This window comes from Melopsittacus undulatus, chromosome 7 (genome assembly GCF_012275295.1).
Source record: "Melopsittacus undulatus isolate bMelUnd1 chromosome 7, bMelUnd1.mat.Z, whole genome shotgun sequence".
Classification (NCBI taxonomy): Eukaryota; Metazoa; Chordata; class Aves; order Psittaciformes; family Psittaculidae; genus Melopsittacus; species Melopsittacus undulatus.
The window spans coordinates 59,172,836-59,189,767 of NC_047533.1; the positions used below are offsets into that span (position 1 = coordinate 59,172,836).

At 43.0% G+C, this 16,932-nt stretch overlaps 2 protein-coding genes across 8 annotated transcripts in view; one reads left to right on the forward strand and one right to left on the reverse strand.

Annotated features, from left to right (window-relative positions):
- Positions 1 to 5,903, reverse strand: part of LIN54 (lin-54 DREAM MuvB core complex component) — a 42,376-nt gene extending 36,473 nt beyond the window's left edge. For 2 of the 7 annotated variants that reach the window (XM_013128422.3, XM_005146593.4), the window contains exon 1: positions 4,627 to 4,756. The gene's annotated coding sequence lies outside the window, so the exon portion shown is untranslated. Of the gene's footprint in view, positions 1 to 4,626; positions 4,793 to 5,676 lie in introns of those variants that run through there. The other 5 variants (XM_034064443.1, XM_034064444.1, XM_034064446.1 and 2 more) reach the window with 5 other exon arrangements.
- A 60-nt stretch (positions 5,904 to 5,963) lies between these two features.
- On the forward strand, positions 5,964 to 15,654 carry COPS4 (COP9 signalosome subunit 4). Its single transcript, XM_005146592.3, has 10 exons — positions 5,964 to 6,367; positions 7,494 to 7,573; positions 8,361 to 8,512; positions 9,779 to 9,882; positions 10,682 to 10,835; positions 11,970 to 12,120; positions 12,534 to 12,704; positions 14,008 to 14,123; positions 14,472 to 14,556; positions 15,078 to 15,654. The coding sequence occupies exons 1-10, from the start codon at positions 6,294 to 6,296 to the stop codon at positions 15,209 to 15,211; spliced, it is 1,221 nt and encodes a 406-aa protein (XP_005146649.1). The 5' UTR covers positions 5,964 to 6,293; the 3' UTR covers positions 15,212 to 15,654.
- The last annotated feature ends 1,278 nt before the right edge of the window (positions 15,655 to 16,932 follow it).

The window sequence follows — 16,932 nt, forward strand, 5'->3', positions numbered from 1 at the left end:
AATTATATACTAATAAAACAAGCACCTGCTAAGTTGTTTTTAGCCTTCACTGTGAAAAACATCCTAGCATTATCTTCATTGCACCATTATTTCAAAAAGCATCCTTTGCTACTTTGAACACTGTGTGCACATGATCAGCAGCATTACTTTCCTTATAATCCAATTCCCTGTGTGTATTAAGCCAGCACTACTGCTAAAGCTCTCCTGTCCTCCTTTGGCATCTGCCTGTTTATTTCCATACAAACATTTTCAGCCCTCCTTATGCTAGTAAACATTTATGTAGATACAAAGGCCGCTCAGATGAAGGAACCAAGCTGGGTTAAAGCTAGACATCCAAGCCAAACTGTGGGCTGTCACAGGCCACTTTCTCCACACTGCTGATGTTGGTGTTCAACCCTGAAATAAAACTACCCCATAAAGTAGTGAGCCAATTCTGGTAGGTCAGTGTGCTGAGATATCTCAGTTCAAAGTCTATAAGCACCCAAACAGCACTAAGGAATCACACTACAGCCAACAATCCATCTGGGTCATAGTGCTGGGGAAACCCAGGAACCTCCGCCTGCTGTTCCAGCTTGGCATTCATACTCCCTGCACACAGGAAAGGGGAAAAGTACAACCAGCTCTCAGTGGTGGCAGAACACATCAGGCCATTTTGTGCTGATTCACTCTAACCTAGACATAAGCCAGGTTTGTTTTAATGCAGATCAGTCCTTACATGCGGTCTATGTGTAGCTGCTTAAGTGCTTACAAAGCAGAAGAGAAGGGGAAAGCATAGAAAAGGAAGAAGCTGCCAGGAAAGAGAGGAACCATCTTCCTCACCAGCAAAGCAGTAACAAGTACAGATGGGATTATAGCAGTGCATAGCCACATCTTCTCCCAAATATATCAGAGAATATAAAATAAAAAACTCCAAAACATTAACAGCAAGTACAGAACTACAAAAACTGTCAGAAAAGCACTGTCCAGACAATTTAATTAGATTTTAAACCAGAAAGTTTTCACTCGCTTGCAGATTGTGTCTCCTGTTTCATTCAGAACTTTTTTTTTGGGAAAGAGAAGATTAAGGAATGTAACCAGACCTGAGATCACTGGGAACTTTTTGATATAAATCCTAAAAAATACTCCTACACCAAACCAGCCAATCACCAAAAGAACCCAAAAAACTTTTCGCAGCAGACACATCTAAAAATGTTGCTAAAACATTCTTCAGATTGGCTTCTCAAGTCCATAGCAGAAACTGCTGTTACTTCAAAGAAAGAAAACAACCCAGCCAGACCACAGAGATGGTTGAACCTGCATGACAAATCAGAGCAGAGCCCAAAACCAAGGACATAGCCCTCATGTGGGTAGCAACATGTTCAATTGCAGTAATATGGCTTGTAAAGGGGAATGACACGCAAGTTGGAAGAGTTAAGAAACCACTAATCTGAATCTGGAACATGAGAAACCTGAACCTCTTGCATCATGTAGCTATGCGCCCCCATCACAAATCAAAGGGTTACTCTAGCAGTCTTGCACAAGAAAAACTTCCATGTTTTCTAATGTTGTCAAGTGAGCAAGCCTAGTCACAGGCTGCAGTGAAAGACACATGCTACTGTGCTGGTTTTGGCTGGGACAGAGTTAATTTTCTTCACAGTAGCTGGTATGGGGCTATGTCTTGGATTTTTCTGCCAAAAACAGTCATGAAAATACAAGTGATGTTTTAGTTATTGCTGAGCAGTGCTTACACAGAGTCAAGACCTTTTCGGCTTCTCACCTCGCTCCACGAGGACAAAAAGCTGAGAGAAGACACAGCTGGGACAGTTGACCTTAACTCACTAAAAGGATATGCCATACTACATGACATAATGTTCAGTAAATAAAGCTGGAGAAAGAAGGAGGAAGGGGGGAATGCTTAGTGTCATAGCGACTGTGTTCCCAACTAACTGTTACAAATTACGGATCTCACTTGAAGATGGCTGAACACCTGCCTGCTGATGGGAAGCAGTGAATGAATTCCATGTTTTGTACCACTTGTGTGCAAGGCTTTTGCTTTACCTATTACACTGTCTTTATCTCAAACCATGAGCTTTCTCATTTTTACTCTTCTGATTCTCTCCCCCCTCCCACAGGAGGAGCAAGTGGCTGTGTGGTGCTTAGTTGCTGGCTGAGTTTAAACCATAACAGCTGCTTACCAGTTCTCTAAGCAACTGCAGAAAGGAAACCACTCAAATGTAGAGCCTGGCAAAATACAAGCCCTTGAATCATAGAATCATAGAATAGTTAGGGTTGGAAAGCACCTTAAGGTCATCTAGTTCCAACCCCCCTGCCATGGGCAGGGACACCTCACATTAAACCATATCACCCAAGGCTTCATCCAACCTGGCCTTGAACACTGTCAGGGATGGAGCATTCACTACCTCCCTGGACAACCCATTGCCTCACCACCCTCACAGTAAAGAATTTCTTCCTTATATCCAATCTAAACCTCTGCTGTTTCAGTTTCAACCCGTTACCCCTTGTCCTGTCACTACAGTCCCTAATGAATAGTCCCTCCCCAGCATCCCTGTAGGCCCCCTTCAGATACTGGAAGGCTGCTCTGAGGTCTCCACACAGCCTTCTCTTCTCCAGGCTGAACAGCCCCAACTCTCTCAGCCTATCTTAATATTGGAGGCACTCCAGTCCCCTGATCATCCTCGTGGCCCTCCTCTGGACCTGTTCCAACAGTTCCATGTCCTTTTTATATTGAGGACACGAAAACTGCACACAATACTCCAAGTGAATCAAGAGTTCAAGAAATGTTTTACAGCTCTTGTTAGGTGATCCTTCAGCTAACAATAATAATATCCTCTCCAAAAACCACCGAACACTCAAACGCAACTCGCCTCCCCCCAACAAAAAACACCAAAAACTCCCAAGAGAATCAAACAACTAACCAACAAAACCACCCAGAACCCAGAGTTTGTCTCCTAGTTGCTTAGTATGAATCCCACCATTGTAGCATACAAATTCCACAGGACACCGAGATGTGCTTGTAACAGTACATGAAGAAAGCACTACCTATGTAGCAAAGGAAGGGAATAGAAGCACAAGCAGGCCAAGTGATAGATAAGAAAGCACATTTAGATAGATAAGAAAGACATTGCTCTCAAGAACCAAACCAGACACCTCCAATCTACCTTACTCCCCCCCCACGTTATTGTTCTAACAAATGTAAGGAAAAGAACCTAAGAGGCTTTGACTACTTTTCAAAACAAAAAAGAAATTATATCCAAACACACGAGACAACGTCTTTATCACTGAAATCTGACTGCCACACTCCATTTTCCTGTGGTTAGCAGATATCAAACTGAAACCAGTTAAAGCTTTTTGAGAATTCCAGCTGAAGCATTCAGAGCATGCAGTTACAAACTATCTGAGTTTGGATATCACAGAAGTATAAGCAAGTCAAACAACAGATAGTTCTGGATACATAATCTGAACAATCAACCCTGTGTAACAAACTTTTGAAACTTATTGCATTACAACAAGCATGAAGTACTTTTAAACGCATTTGAGAATCTAAGCTTTATTTTCCAATACATTCTGCAAGCCAGTGTTTAAAAGTGCTTGACCTACAGAGCAATACAGCCTTACATCTGCTTGTAGGTTGATACAAGTCTGTACAAAATATGTAACCACTTGCTGACACATATGTAAACTGGGTATCTTGAGGAATAAAAAAGACAAGTCTAATGCATTTTATTTTACAAAAGGATTCCCTCAACAGAATAAATACTCAGCTGACATCTTGCTGTTCTTCTTGTCTCTAATCAGCCAAAGCTATTGTGAATAAGCTAACCACACACAAAAGACATTGCTGTTACTGCCAGCTTTATGTAAACATTGCAAAGAATATTTTAAATTACTTTTCTATATTCAGTATTTTCTACAGTAACTGCAATATACTTCAAGCAACTGTTCAGAAAGATGAACCTAATGGAAGCCCATATAAGTATTTGTTCTTTCTTCACTTAAAGCCTTAAGCCTGAGAGCTTTTCTCCTGTTCACAATCTTGTTCAATGCCACAGTGTTTTCCAGAACTCAAAACCTCCATCCCAAACATTACGTAATTAGTACATGATGTGCTTCAAAGTCAAAGCCACAAATAATTAGTAACACATTCTGATTGCCAATATACCTCATAAAAACAGTGATGAAAACAGAAACAGGGACTATCCCGAAAGATAGTCCAGCTAAATTCACTTCAAACTCAACAGCTGCCCTCAGCTGTGCTGCAGCACACTGAAGGCACAGGTACATCATCACACTTGCGAGAATTAAGAAGTGTGGAAAACAGACTATGCCGTTTTCACCACACCCCACTCTGCAAGCAGAGCCTGAGCGATCATCCCCGCAGAGAAAGAAAGGTCGTCATCACCTTGGTCTAAGTCCAGCACAGCCCTGGCAGGTTCTCTGGGGGCAGCCTGGTCCCTCCAGCGACCCACATCGGCAAATAAAAAATTAGCGGGGTTGGAAAAGACCTTTAAACTCATGAAGTCCAACCATTATTCCAGGACTACCAAGGCCTGTCACTAAACCATGTCACTAAGTACCTCTTCTATTCAGTTTATAAACATTTCCAGAGACAGTGATTCCACCACTGACCTGAACAGTCTGTTCCGATTCTTGCCCACCCTTCGGTGAAGAAATTGTTCCTAACATCCAGTGTAAACCATCCCTGGCGCAGCTTTAGGCCGTTACTTCTTGTCCTGTCACTTGTTACTGGCGAGAACAGATCAACCCCATCTCACTACAACCTCCTTTCAGGTAACTGTAGAGAGCAAAAACCTGCCGAAAAGTGTCTCCGGCCCTAAACCAACTGCCACCGCGTCCCGCCGCCACAACCGGGGACCTGGGAGCGCCCGGCCCCGCAGGCTCCCCACCGCCCGATGCGGTGTCCCGTAGGCCAAAGGAGCTGGGGCCCACCGGCCCCGGGCCCAGCGAGGCGAGCCCCAGCAGCCGCCACCATTGGAATCACACGCCGCCGCCGCCGCCGCCGCCGCCGCGATCATTCCCCCCGCCCGACCCCCCGGGCCTCACCTCATCGGCAGCCGGGAGCCGCCGGGCGCCGCCAACAGCCGCCACCGTATTTCGAAAGATCCGCCATTTTCACCCCGTCACCACCGGTCCCTGCGGCCCGCCCCCGCCGCACCTGCCCCCGCCGCCCCGCCCCGATCTGCCCCACCGCCAAACACCAAGTGCTTCCGGACCGGCAGGGAAGGCGGCGGGCTCTGCACGGACCCCACGTCCGAGGAGAAAGCCTCGGCGTCGCCGTCCTCCCACCGCCGCCTCCTCCCGCCCCGCCACAGCTCCCCGGGTCTTTTTTAACCCCACCGCTCCGCCGCAGCTTTGAGCGCAGGTGATCTCAACGAGCAACGGTGATGAGAGCCGCCGAGTGGGCATTCCCTGCCGCAGCAGGGCGACCGGAACGCCTGTGCCCGAAAGCCAGGGGAGGTCGGCGGGGCCGCCCGGGAGCCCGCCCCGCGGCAGGGAGTGCACCCAGCGGGGCCGGGCCTGTGCATTTCAGGCGGGAGGAGGTTGTCAGCGCTTTGCCGCTCTGACCTGGGCTTCGCCACTGCTCCCCCTGTCAGCGGGGCTGTGCCCCCACCCGCTTCTTCTTCCTCCTGCCGCCGCTTTCCCGCCCCTCGCACTCACCGGGCGGGCGGGCGCTCTTCCTTCTCCTCCTCCTCCTCCGCCGCTATTGCTATGAATGCTTCTCACCGCCCGCTCCCCGCGCCTTGCGCCGCCGCCGGTCCACTCCCCTCCGCTACCGCGGCCGGCGGCCGTGGCGGCGGCAGCGGCCGGGACGAAGCCGCCGTGTTTGTTCAAAATCACGCGCCCCGCGCCATTCCCCCGCCGCATCCCATAATACTGCGCCTCGCCGCCCTGGCAACCGCCGGCGCGGCGCCCCACCCCGCGCTTCCGGGACCGCCTCCCTGCTCGCTTCCGGGGCCGCTCGCCACAGTCAAGGAGGGCCGGGCGCGGCCTACTTTGGGCTGGTTTTGGTGTTAGAGGCGCCAGCAAGGGTGATTCTATACGTGTATATGTATATACGTGTACATGTATATACATGCTCTTCGCGGCCCTGAGGGGGACGTGTGCGCGGGGTCTGCCTGAGCTTTATTCCCCCGGCCGAGTGCTGCCGGCTGCGGGCGCTCCTTGCTCTCCACGTGACCCCGCCGCGCCGCGGCTCGTCTATCCTGCCGGCGGCGCGGCTCTATGGTAAGAGGAGGCGCTCGTCGCGCCAGGGAGACGGCGGCGGGTTGGTGAAGATGGCGGCCGCTGTGAGGCAGGACCTGGCGCAGCTGATGAACTCCAGTGGCTCGCACAAGGATCTGGCGGGCAAGTGAGTGGCCGGCTCTCGGCAGGGAGGGAGGGGGGGTGAGTGGCCCTTGGGAGCGGGGAGAGGTGGAAAGGGGGTGGCCGGCCCCTGGGTGGGTGAGGCGGCTCTTGCCCCACGGCCACCCTTCTTTCAATAAAAGAAAGATTTCGCTTGGTGATTCTGTCATCTTTTGTTTATTTATTGTTTGTAACAACGATCTGCTCTGTGCTGGCGGTGTCCGGGTATAGGCCTGAGGCCTCAGTAACCTCGTGTGTGTGCCCGCAGCACCTCAGAGCTCGATTGCATGCCCGTCGGCTGCGCGAAACTGATAGGCCAGGGAATTGTTTTTTGTAGATGTCAGTAACCCCATTATTCTTATTTTCATTAGTGTGGGTATTTTGGATGGCAAACGTTGGGGTTTGAGCTACTCACAATGCAATGTGTCATGTGCATTTTCTTTCCCCTGAGAATTCGGTCAGATGTCGGTCAGTAAACAGAAATTCTTCCCCAGTCCGGTTGCTTATTTTCCAGAGGAATTGCTTCACTTTTAGGAGTTCCGTGGAAAAACATGGAAAAGAGCCTCTCAAAACGTGGTTTCAGCATGACTGTAGTAGTACTTAATCACTATGGCACACGCTGAGGTTATGGCCCCGGCAAAGTGAATTAGCTTCATGAAGCGTGAAAACCGGAGCTGTCATTTTTTTGCAGGAATAAACACTTAAAAATGCAGAGCCTGAGCCTATGCTCATATCATGTGGTCACATTATTTATGTCCTACTCCCAACACTATTTCTCATTCTCATTTAGTATGGCAATTTGAACATTTGACTAACTTTATTAACCTTAATCCCTGACTGATGTAGTGCACTATCCTAGGAACATGGTTTCTTTTTAACCTTAAAATTTACATATGTATTATTAGGTAAGAAAATAATGAACAATGTTATCTGAGAATCTAGTTCTGGGATACCAATTCCAAGTGAATGTTCCTGATATTTGAGCAGAAACACTTGGGAAAATTGCTACCTCAAGAATATAGAAAATAAAAGTGTAAGTAGGGCTCTGAAACAGAAAATCTAATAAAAGAAATGCAACTTGTTAGTGAAAAAATGTGCCCTATGGGTGATTTTTTTTTTTAATCTGTGGACAGGTATCGTCAGATACTGGAAAAAGCCATTCAGCTGTCGGATGCAGAACAACTTGAAGCTTTGAAAGCTTTTGTAGAAGCAAGTAAGTGCATCTAGTGTACTTGATTGCACACTAAGTGAAGGCCAGAGGTCTGTATTTGTTAACTCTTATGTGAGGCTACCTAAATAAGTGGTATTTTGGTCCTATTGGAACGCAAACACAAATAAAGGAGGAACCATCATTACCACATTCGGAAGTTTAGGGAGAATGGGCTTGTAAGGTTTGCAAGTGATAATACCTTTGTAACCTGTCAGTGTGACAGGGTCAGAAGATGTTTTTACCATCAATCTCTTAAATGCTAAAACTGATGCTGAATGCCAGATGGTATTTAAACTAACAACCCCCTTCTTTTCTCATCTCAAAATGGTTTGAAAAACTCAAGAAGAAATGATAGCGTGTTTTTTTTATGTGTGTGTGTTGTATTAGATTTTTATCTAATAGTATACCTCTATAAATTATACAAGTTGTTTTTTTAAAGTTAAGAATAAGCTTAGTGGAATTTAGCCTAATGGTTTATTTTGCCCAAGATGTTTCAGCAACTGAGAACAGTGATTCAGGATGAAACATCTCTCTGAACTATGAATCAAAGTGAGAAATTAATTATATCAGGTTAGAACTCTAGTGACCTCTAGTGTAAATAAACTTTCCAAGAAGGAAAAAAAAATCATCCTCTAAAAAACCAAAGAAACCCCCCCAAATTTCACATGGATACAGATTTTGAAACTTGAACTACTCGAAATTAATCTAAAAGCAAGTTATTGCTTACAGTGAAGGCACTGACAAGCATTGCATCTATCTTGTGTTTTTCTTCCATGTGTCTCTGAAACAGTGGTGAATGAGAATGTCAGTCTAGTGATCTCACGTCAGCTACTGACAGACTTCTGTACACATCTTCCAAGTCTTCCTGACAGCACAGCCAAAGAAATCTACCACTTCACCTTGGAAAAAATACAGCCCAGAGTTATTTCATTTGAAGAGCAGGTGAGAGATCAGTGGCAAGGAGGTTTTTTGTTTGCAGGCTTGGCTTTGGTTTGTTTTTTTTTCTGCTTACCTGCGTATGATTTTAAGTCTTCAAAACTGTTCAAAATAAATGTTCCTACTTAGAGTCCAGTTTTGCATTCCTGTACGTGCAAAACCTGAGCAAAATGTAGAGAGTATTTAGGACCTTGCAAAGAGTACAGACTTTGGCACTTCATCAGGATGCTGGGCATTTAGTTCCTCTGCTACAGGAAAATGGCCTCTTAAAATGAAACAATGCTTGAACTACTGGGAGTACTGTTGAGAGACATACTGGTTCTTACTGTATTGCATTTTACACAGCTAAAGGAACAGGCAGGTGATGTAAAGAGAGAAGCATCTTGACAAATAGTTTTTGTTTCCAAATAAATATGTGTGCATTTCAGCCATAATAATTTTACCAGAAAAAAAAGTTCTCTTGAATCGTGGTTCTAGTTAACTACTGAATGTGCAGCAGTTGCTTTTCAATTCAGTCCTTGGTTTTGTTGTGTGAACATTCAACATCATCTGAGAGTTTTTACAGATGATGTTTACATAAAAAGCCTTTAGGATCTAGCATTAGAGAAGAAAAGCAAGGCGGTTTCTGCCATAATTTGTATTTGCTTCTCTTCTATCTTTTTAATCAGCTTTTACTCAAAGTATTAACTGAACATGCTTGCCTATATGTTAAAATGATTATGCATAAATTAAATCCAAGGCATCAGATGATTCCTTTTTTTTTTTCTACCCACACTTTTGCATATAAAACCCAGATTATAAGCACTGATATTTTACCTGCTGACAGGTGCTCTACAAAATAGAAGTTTCTGCATTAAGACCTAATTGTAATTCACCTCATTCATACCTTACAGACATGGTATGAGGTATAACTGCAAGAAATGGCTTGTGAATCTTGCACCAGTTCTTGAAAGCCTCATTTCATCTTTTTAAAAGATTTATAAAAGGTTAATACCTGTCAGTCCTTGAAGATAAAGTCCTTTTAGTTTGTCACAAGCTTAAATGAAAATGCTTCGAACCAGCACTCATATTTAAAAAGCTTGGTATTGAAGTCTGACCCAGGACTTCCACATGGACTTCTCATTTGGGAAGAGTTGCGTGTGTGCAGGTTGCTGTGTCTGTGGAGCTAGGGTACTGGCTGAGGGGATTCATGAACAAGAACAAATACTGTGCAGGTTAATACAGAACCATGCAACTTCTATAGCATTTGCTATTACTTTTGTTTTTGTTGAGGTCGCTTCGATAAGGCAACATCTTGCATCAATCTATGAGAAAGAAGAAGACTGGAGAAATGCAGCACAAGTATTGGTGGGGATCCCTCTGGAAACAGGGCAAAAGTAAGTGCTGTGCTAGACATAGTTCTGGGTTGTTAAGTATGTTTGCTCCCTTTGTACTTAACTTAGACCAGTGAGTGAGAATTCTGGGGTTGCATATTATCCCAGAGTTTCAGTAGCTGAGGACAGAACTATTGTCGGATGATGAAAGCATAGCTTGGTGTGACAGCATGTTTAGTGAGTCAAAATACTGCACTGGAAGTTTTGCAGTGTTTATTAGTCTCATTGATAAACAGCCTTTTTGATAGTATTTCACAGAATTATTGAAAGGTTCTTGGAAGGTGGCAGTTCTTCCATGTGTTTGCCTTTACAGTTCACAATGAAGACATAACTTGAAATTGGATATTAAGAAATACGGTTGAGGGGTTTTGTGGTGTTTCGTTTCTTTGTGGATTGGTGTGGAACTCTTTCTGTTACTTTTCTTTGGCTGTCCTTTTGTCCTCTTTCTCTGTGTGCATGTAGAAGGAATTGCTATAGCTTTTGCATATTTAGCACCTATTTGTTTCACTTGAACATTGCTTCTTAACTGAAGCAATCAGTGGCTTAAAAGACTAGCCCACTAAAACCCAGTTACTAGAGTGTACATTTGTCTCTTGGTTCATAGGAGCCAGTTCTATATTGGCATTCATCTCAAATTTCCTTACCCTGAACAGAGCATACTAATTTTGTTGTTAGGGGCGAAGAAAGCAAGGTAAAGCAAATGTTGCCAAATGCTTAAGAATCATAATGTATGTTTAGAACACCTACGAGAAAGGGTAGTTGTGGAGCAACTCTGAGTACTTGCTTTTCTGTTTCTCTACAGACAGTACAATGTAGATTATAAACTGGAGACCTACCTGAAAATTGCCAGGCTGTATCTGGAGGACGATGACCCAGTTCAAGCAGAAGCTTATATTAATCGAGCTTCCCTGCTTCAGAATGAATCAACTAATGAACAGCTGCAAATCCATTATAAGGTTGTCTAAGTTGCTTTATTGCTTTCTCTTTCTAAAGAGAGGTGATTCCACATTGAGATGTTTTTATACAGTGCCGCTAAAACTTTCATAATGAGAAAATAGACAAAGGGAAAAGCTTCTAAGTGGGTTTGGGAGCTTGAGAGCCACATCTTAGCAACAGTTAAACAGCTCATTCTTTATGATTTGAAGATAAGTCTGCAAAGGTTATTTAAATGCCAGCTTTACTAGCGTTATTGAAAATAAAACTTAGGCTTCAAAGTGTCTGAAATATTGTTGAAAGTTTTGCCTTCACAGTTGTCTGTAAATCTAAGTAGGGAAATAAATCACATCCAATATTAGGAACAAGTGAAACTTCCCCCTCCCCCTGCATAATTAAGTAGTAGGTCCCATCCATAAAGGTAGCTTTAAGTCTCAAGTAATGAAGTAATAGCTAACCTTTTGTGGGTTTACTGTGTACATAGTTCATACACTAATTTCTCAGAGCATTTTAGTAACTGGGATGAGCAATGGTACCTATAGTCTGACAGTCCTAATCAGGAGGTGGTGGTGGTGTTTAAAATTCTACTGCACAACAAGATGTGCCACAAGCTCATGAGCTGTAACTTGGGAGGGGTAGGGGTGGGATGTGTGTTTTGGTTTGTTGGTTTTTCCTTCCCTTTTTTTTCTCCCACTCTATGTTTTAAAGCATGCACTCAGTTGGAAGAGTAAATATTTTCTGTATAAAGGAAGGGAGGGAAGAAAGATCAGATGCTGTTACAGTGCTGAAAGGAAAAAGCAAACACTTGAAACATACAAATTGCTACCTAAGTGCTAGCTGTCAATGTCAGTATTGAAGGGGAAGTTTATGTAAGTACAGTCTCAACTGTACAATATTTCATTTACTTAGCTTCTGGCATTTAGACATTTGCAGTGTTTAACATGCGAATAGTGCTGGGAAATGCACTTTCAATTCCTTTCCTTGATGCTTTAGTAAGGGCTTTGCAAGTTGAGCTAATAATTCAAAGACGCAGATTTCCCTAAGATGCAGCGAAGCTATGTTTATGGGAGCTGTCACTTGATAATGTGTCAATTTATACACCCCTATATTATACAGCCACCCCTGTTACTTTTTTCTGAGACATATTTTCGTTCTAGGTTTGCTATGCTCGAGTTCTTGATTACAGAAGAAAGTTTATTGAAGCTGCCCAAAGATACAATGAGCTATCCTATAAGAGCATAGTCCATGAAACTGAGCGACTGGAGGCATTAAAGCATGCTTTGCATTGTACTATTTTGGCATCAGCAGGTAAAAAACATGGTACATTTTTGTATGAAAGACCCAATGTAGGTATTTCATATCCTGTGAAGCAAGTCAGCTTGTGCATTACTTGTAGGTAGAGATCTTGTAACTAAGATTTGATGAGGAATCCAGAATAGTGGACATGGTGTCAGAATTGCCTATCGGCGTAGTGTTAACTCAGAGTTGGATTAGTTCTATGTCTTTGCTAGTGATAAGGTGGCACCTTGGCTAAAGATGCAAAAGATGGGCAGTGTTTTAGCAAACTGTTTTTGAACTGAACACAGTGGAGTTTCTTCTTTGGTAGAACTTTCTTGGTTAATTACATTTATTGAGGAAAAGATCATGGTAACTCTGTTGTTTACCTCTAAATGCTCAATACTTTGGTGATGATTTAGGAAGATTCTTCTTGACTCTCCTAGGACAGCAGCGTTCTCGCATGCTTGCTACACTCTTCAAGGATGAGAGATGCCAGCAGCTGGCAGCCTATGGGATCTTGGAGAAAATGTATCTTGACAGAATTATTCGTGGAAATCAACTGCAAGAGTTTGCAGCTATGCTAATGCCTCACCAGAAAGCAACTACAGCTGATGGTACGTATTTCTCGAAAGCCTTGTAGTGCTACGTCTGTCATCCACAGGAGTTAGATTTGCCCAATGCTGTCAAGAAGTGTGATGGAAAAGAATTTAGTATTGCTCATATGGTTATTTTAAAATCATTTCCCAACATGTTACCCTCAGTATAGTTTAATAGTAAAGCTTCTTAGCCATAGTCGATCTTTCTGATTGGCTGTTAAGGTTTTGAAATATTCTAAAAGATAACTTCTGAAATTGTGTTTTCTCTGTCCATGTACAGTCCTCTTCACTGACAACCTCCCAGGGTTTCTGTCCTTGCCTCATACTTTGAGTCTGTCCTTTTGAACTTCTCCAATTCTAAGGCACTGTTATAAATAGGATGCCTAGAAACATGTGATATGCATGAAGCCATAAATGGTCTATACAGATGATAAATTTATTTGAACTGCTTCCTGACCTGGTTGGAAGATGACCAATAGTGAGAGGGTGACTTGGACCTTGCACTCTCCAGATCTTTTTCTGGTCTGTTTCAGTGACATATTAGCTCTGTTCTTGGAACCTCTGAACAGTGAGAAATATGTGAAGTAGTGACTTCACTGAAATCTTAAACACTCTGATCTCAATCTTCTGAATTAGAAGAATATTGAAGTGGAAAAATACATAAGCACGAAGCACCTCTTGATCAGGAAGCCCTTCCTAATGAACAATGCTCATTGATTAAGGACAAATAAACAACTGTGCAACCACAGAGGTGGAAACCGATTAAAGGTGCTTACTGACAATAAGCTGCAGTCCTTTCCTTGGGTCAATTTGTGGCTGTCCATGTAAGTTAAAGAATGTAGGTCAGGTGGTATTAATAATGTGCTTTCTCTTCAACTGAAGGTTAAAGGGCAAATGAGTTAAATTGTGAAGAAGAAAGAAATTACATGAAGGGTTATCATCATAAAAGCATAGTAAGGGACTGGTTAATTTTGCTAAGTACTGTAATAAGTAAAAGAAATGTGATGGCCTTTCCATTTGGCAAGCTAGGGACTGATCACAGAAGGTAAGCCTCCCTCAATTCTTATGCTGAATCTTGTAGGAAAACCAAGGGCTCTGCTAGAAATTAAATAAAAGGGTTTAAGCTGCCTGTCTTAAAATTAGCCATGTTATCCACCATCCATTTTTTGTTTACTTTCTTCTGCATAGCAGAACACTGATGCAAGGCAGATGCATCTGGACCTTCTGCACACATAACCCCTTTGTTTTCCATTTGCTGTACAGTATAAACCAAATATTTTAGTCTTACAGTAATGTATTTTTTCCTCATCTAACCTCTAAGGTTCCAGTATCCTGGACAGAGCTGTTATTGAACACAACTTACTATCTGCAAGCAAACTTTACAATAACATTACTTTTGAAGAGCTTGGAGCATTACTAGAGATCCCTGCAGCTAAGGTATCAGTTTTCTACATCTTGTAAAAACAAGGAGCATCAGAAACATGAGAAAACAGCTGTAGTAAATATTAGGTAAACAAGTTAAATATTAAGAAATAATATATTATGAGGAAGATTAAATATCTAGCACACCTTATGAGAAGGAAAGGTACACGATGTGGCATGAACAATAGAGGAGTTAGATCCACTGATAGTATGTCTAATAATTTCATAATTCATATTGTTGGTGGGTCCCCAACCCCAGCATGTGGAGATGTTGAAAAACCTGTAAGGGCTATTAAGTCTTAATAATTTTAAACTTGTTTCAGAATGGAAGAAGTTTCTAACATCTTTCTCCTGTTATTTCAGGCAGAAAAGATAGCATCTCAGATGATAACTGAGGGTCGCATGAATGGATTCATTGATCAGATTGATGGAATTGTTCATTTTGAGAGTAAGTTCCACCATAGTAATTTATTTGTTTAAGGGCCACACAGAGTGAGCCTGTTGAGTTGTTGCCTCACAGGGTAAGAAAATTGCGTTTCCTAGCATCTTCTGTCTGAAGTGAGCTTGCTGTCTCTCGCCTGTGGCCAGGAGGTGGCAGAGTTTGCCTTAACGGAGGACCACGCTTGACCTACCCTCCCTACTATGCATTCTCTTAACCACTGGAAAGTGGAAATTCATTCCATGAGTCTCCGTGTAAGAGCAGGTTCACCAGGAAGTTTCCTGTTCAGTTCTACTTTGCAATGCACGACTTAGGCTTCTGACAGGCAGCCAAAGTCATTATAGCTTTTGAACAAAAAAATTAGTATGATGTAGTTGCCAGGAGTGTTCCTCTTTGAGGTAGGTGGGGGCAGTGACAGAAGAAAATGTTGCAGTTGAAAAGGCAGAGTAATCACTAAGATTTACATTGTTTTGTACAGCTTTTGTTTGATGTTTGTTGTTGTTTGGTTTTGTTTTGTGTTTTTTCTCCAGCTCGTGAAGCTTTGCCAACTTGGGACAAGCAGATTCAGTCACTGTGTTTCCAGGTTAACAACCTCCTGGAGAAGATAAGTCAGACAGCTCCAGAATGGACAGCACAGGCAATGGAGGCCCAGATGGCTCAGTGACTGTATACCCATTGTCTGAATGGAGGCACTCAACCACCTGCTGTGCTGGAAGAGGGAAACTGATTAGGACTGTGAACCAAATGAATAAACCACTTCATTTCCACACCTCTGCTTTCACTCTGGTTTAGGACACAGTTAGGTGATACCATGTTTGATGTGACAGTCCCACAGTTCCCTGAACATAGAATAATGCTGTTGCTGCCTCTGCATTGCACTCTGCTGTCCTGAAAGCTGTGGTTTACACATAAAAGCAGCTGTGATGTCTACAGCAAACTTTGGTTTTGGTTTATTTAATTTTTTTCGTCCACTGTATTGCTATAGCTTTGTACCCTGTTACTTCATAAAATGCTTGTTCTGCTGTGAAAACGAAAGTGCCATGTTTCTTTTAGTTGTAATTATTCTAATAAAGGCTGGAATGAGCCTCTTGGTTTATGTGTTGCAGAGACCTGGTTTTGGAGGCTTTTTCTTGTTTTTTTTTCCCCTTAATCAGTAACTTAAAATATGTAGAATTTTTGGAATTACCATTTCTAGCCAGTGAAAATGGTAAATGAAAACCAGCTTTTTTCCTTCTCTGTTCATAAAACTCTGAAATCTTAACTGAATAAAATACCCTAATGCATTAGTGCAGCAGGGCACAGTTATCTGTTCTGAGAGATGGAGTAAAGATCAGTTTTCCCAAATTGTTGCAATTACATGGTAAGTGATGAGAACACAGTACACGCCAAATGAGGTAAGCCGAGTATGCTCTTTATTTTCTAGGTCAGCATGAATTGGTAATTTAACAAAAGTATCCATAGTGGTTATTTTGTAACTGGAGGTATAAGAAGAAACTTAACAGGTAGGGATTCTGCACTACAGAAGATTAAACACCTGAAACTGGAGTGGCTGGAGAATAGTGTGCAGATTACTTACAACTAAGTAAAGGTATCCCAAAATGGGGCTAATCTGAAAAGTTTATGCACAGGAAGGAGGTATCACAGTGACCCTCTGTTTGTCAGCCTGGAGTTGTGTACTCTTTACCCATCCTTACAGTCTGCCAGGTATGAGTCTTGTGTGATTTGCTGGAGAGGTTTTCACAACTCTCTGGTAATGAGAGCCAAGGCAGAGTTTCATCAATAGCTGTTCCTGTCTAGAGATTATGTTCTACTTTGAGGTCATCCTGTTCAGGTTGTAATTTCAGCTTTGATGTGAATTACCTTGGCTCCTTTTCCATTTCAGTCAAGTTATGATACTGTTAATGAGTTTTCAGTCTTTAGTTCATCCTGGTCTTTTTGTTTTCAAAATTTGGAGGATGTTCATGCCTATGAGTCAAAGGTTTTGGATTAATCCATAACTCCGGTGCCTTGATTTTCTTTCCACCCCCACCCCCCTTTTTTATTTTTTTTTCCGTCCTGTTGATGTATTTAGAATTCAGGTTTGTAGTGCTGTTAGATATTTAGAAAAGCCATGAGCCAAGTGACAGGTGGTTCATCCATAAATAAGATGCATTTCTGTAAACCTGGCAGGTGACACTTGAGTCCTGAAACAACTGACCAAGTAAGTTTCTCCTGGTTGGTAGCATCTTCTAGTTTCTCTGAGGGGGAGTGGTGGCAGAGCAGCTGTGGTAGCAGGAAGGAGCTGCCAACTCTAGACATCTGAAATTCACACTAAAAGAGCAGGGGTAGATTTTCCAGATCCTTATACACAGAGGTTGGGTGGCTGTTGTCCTTCAGTGTGGGCTG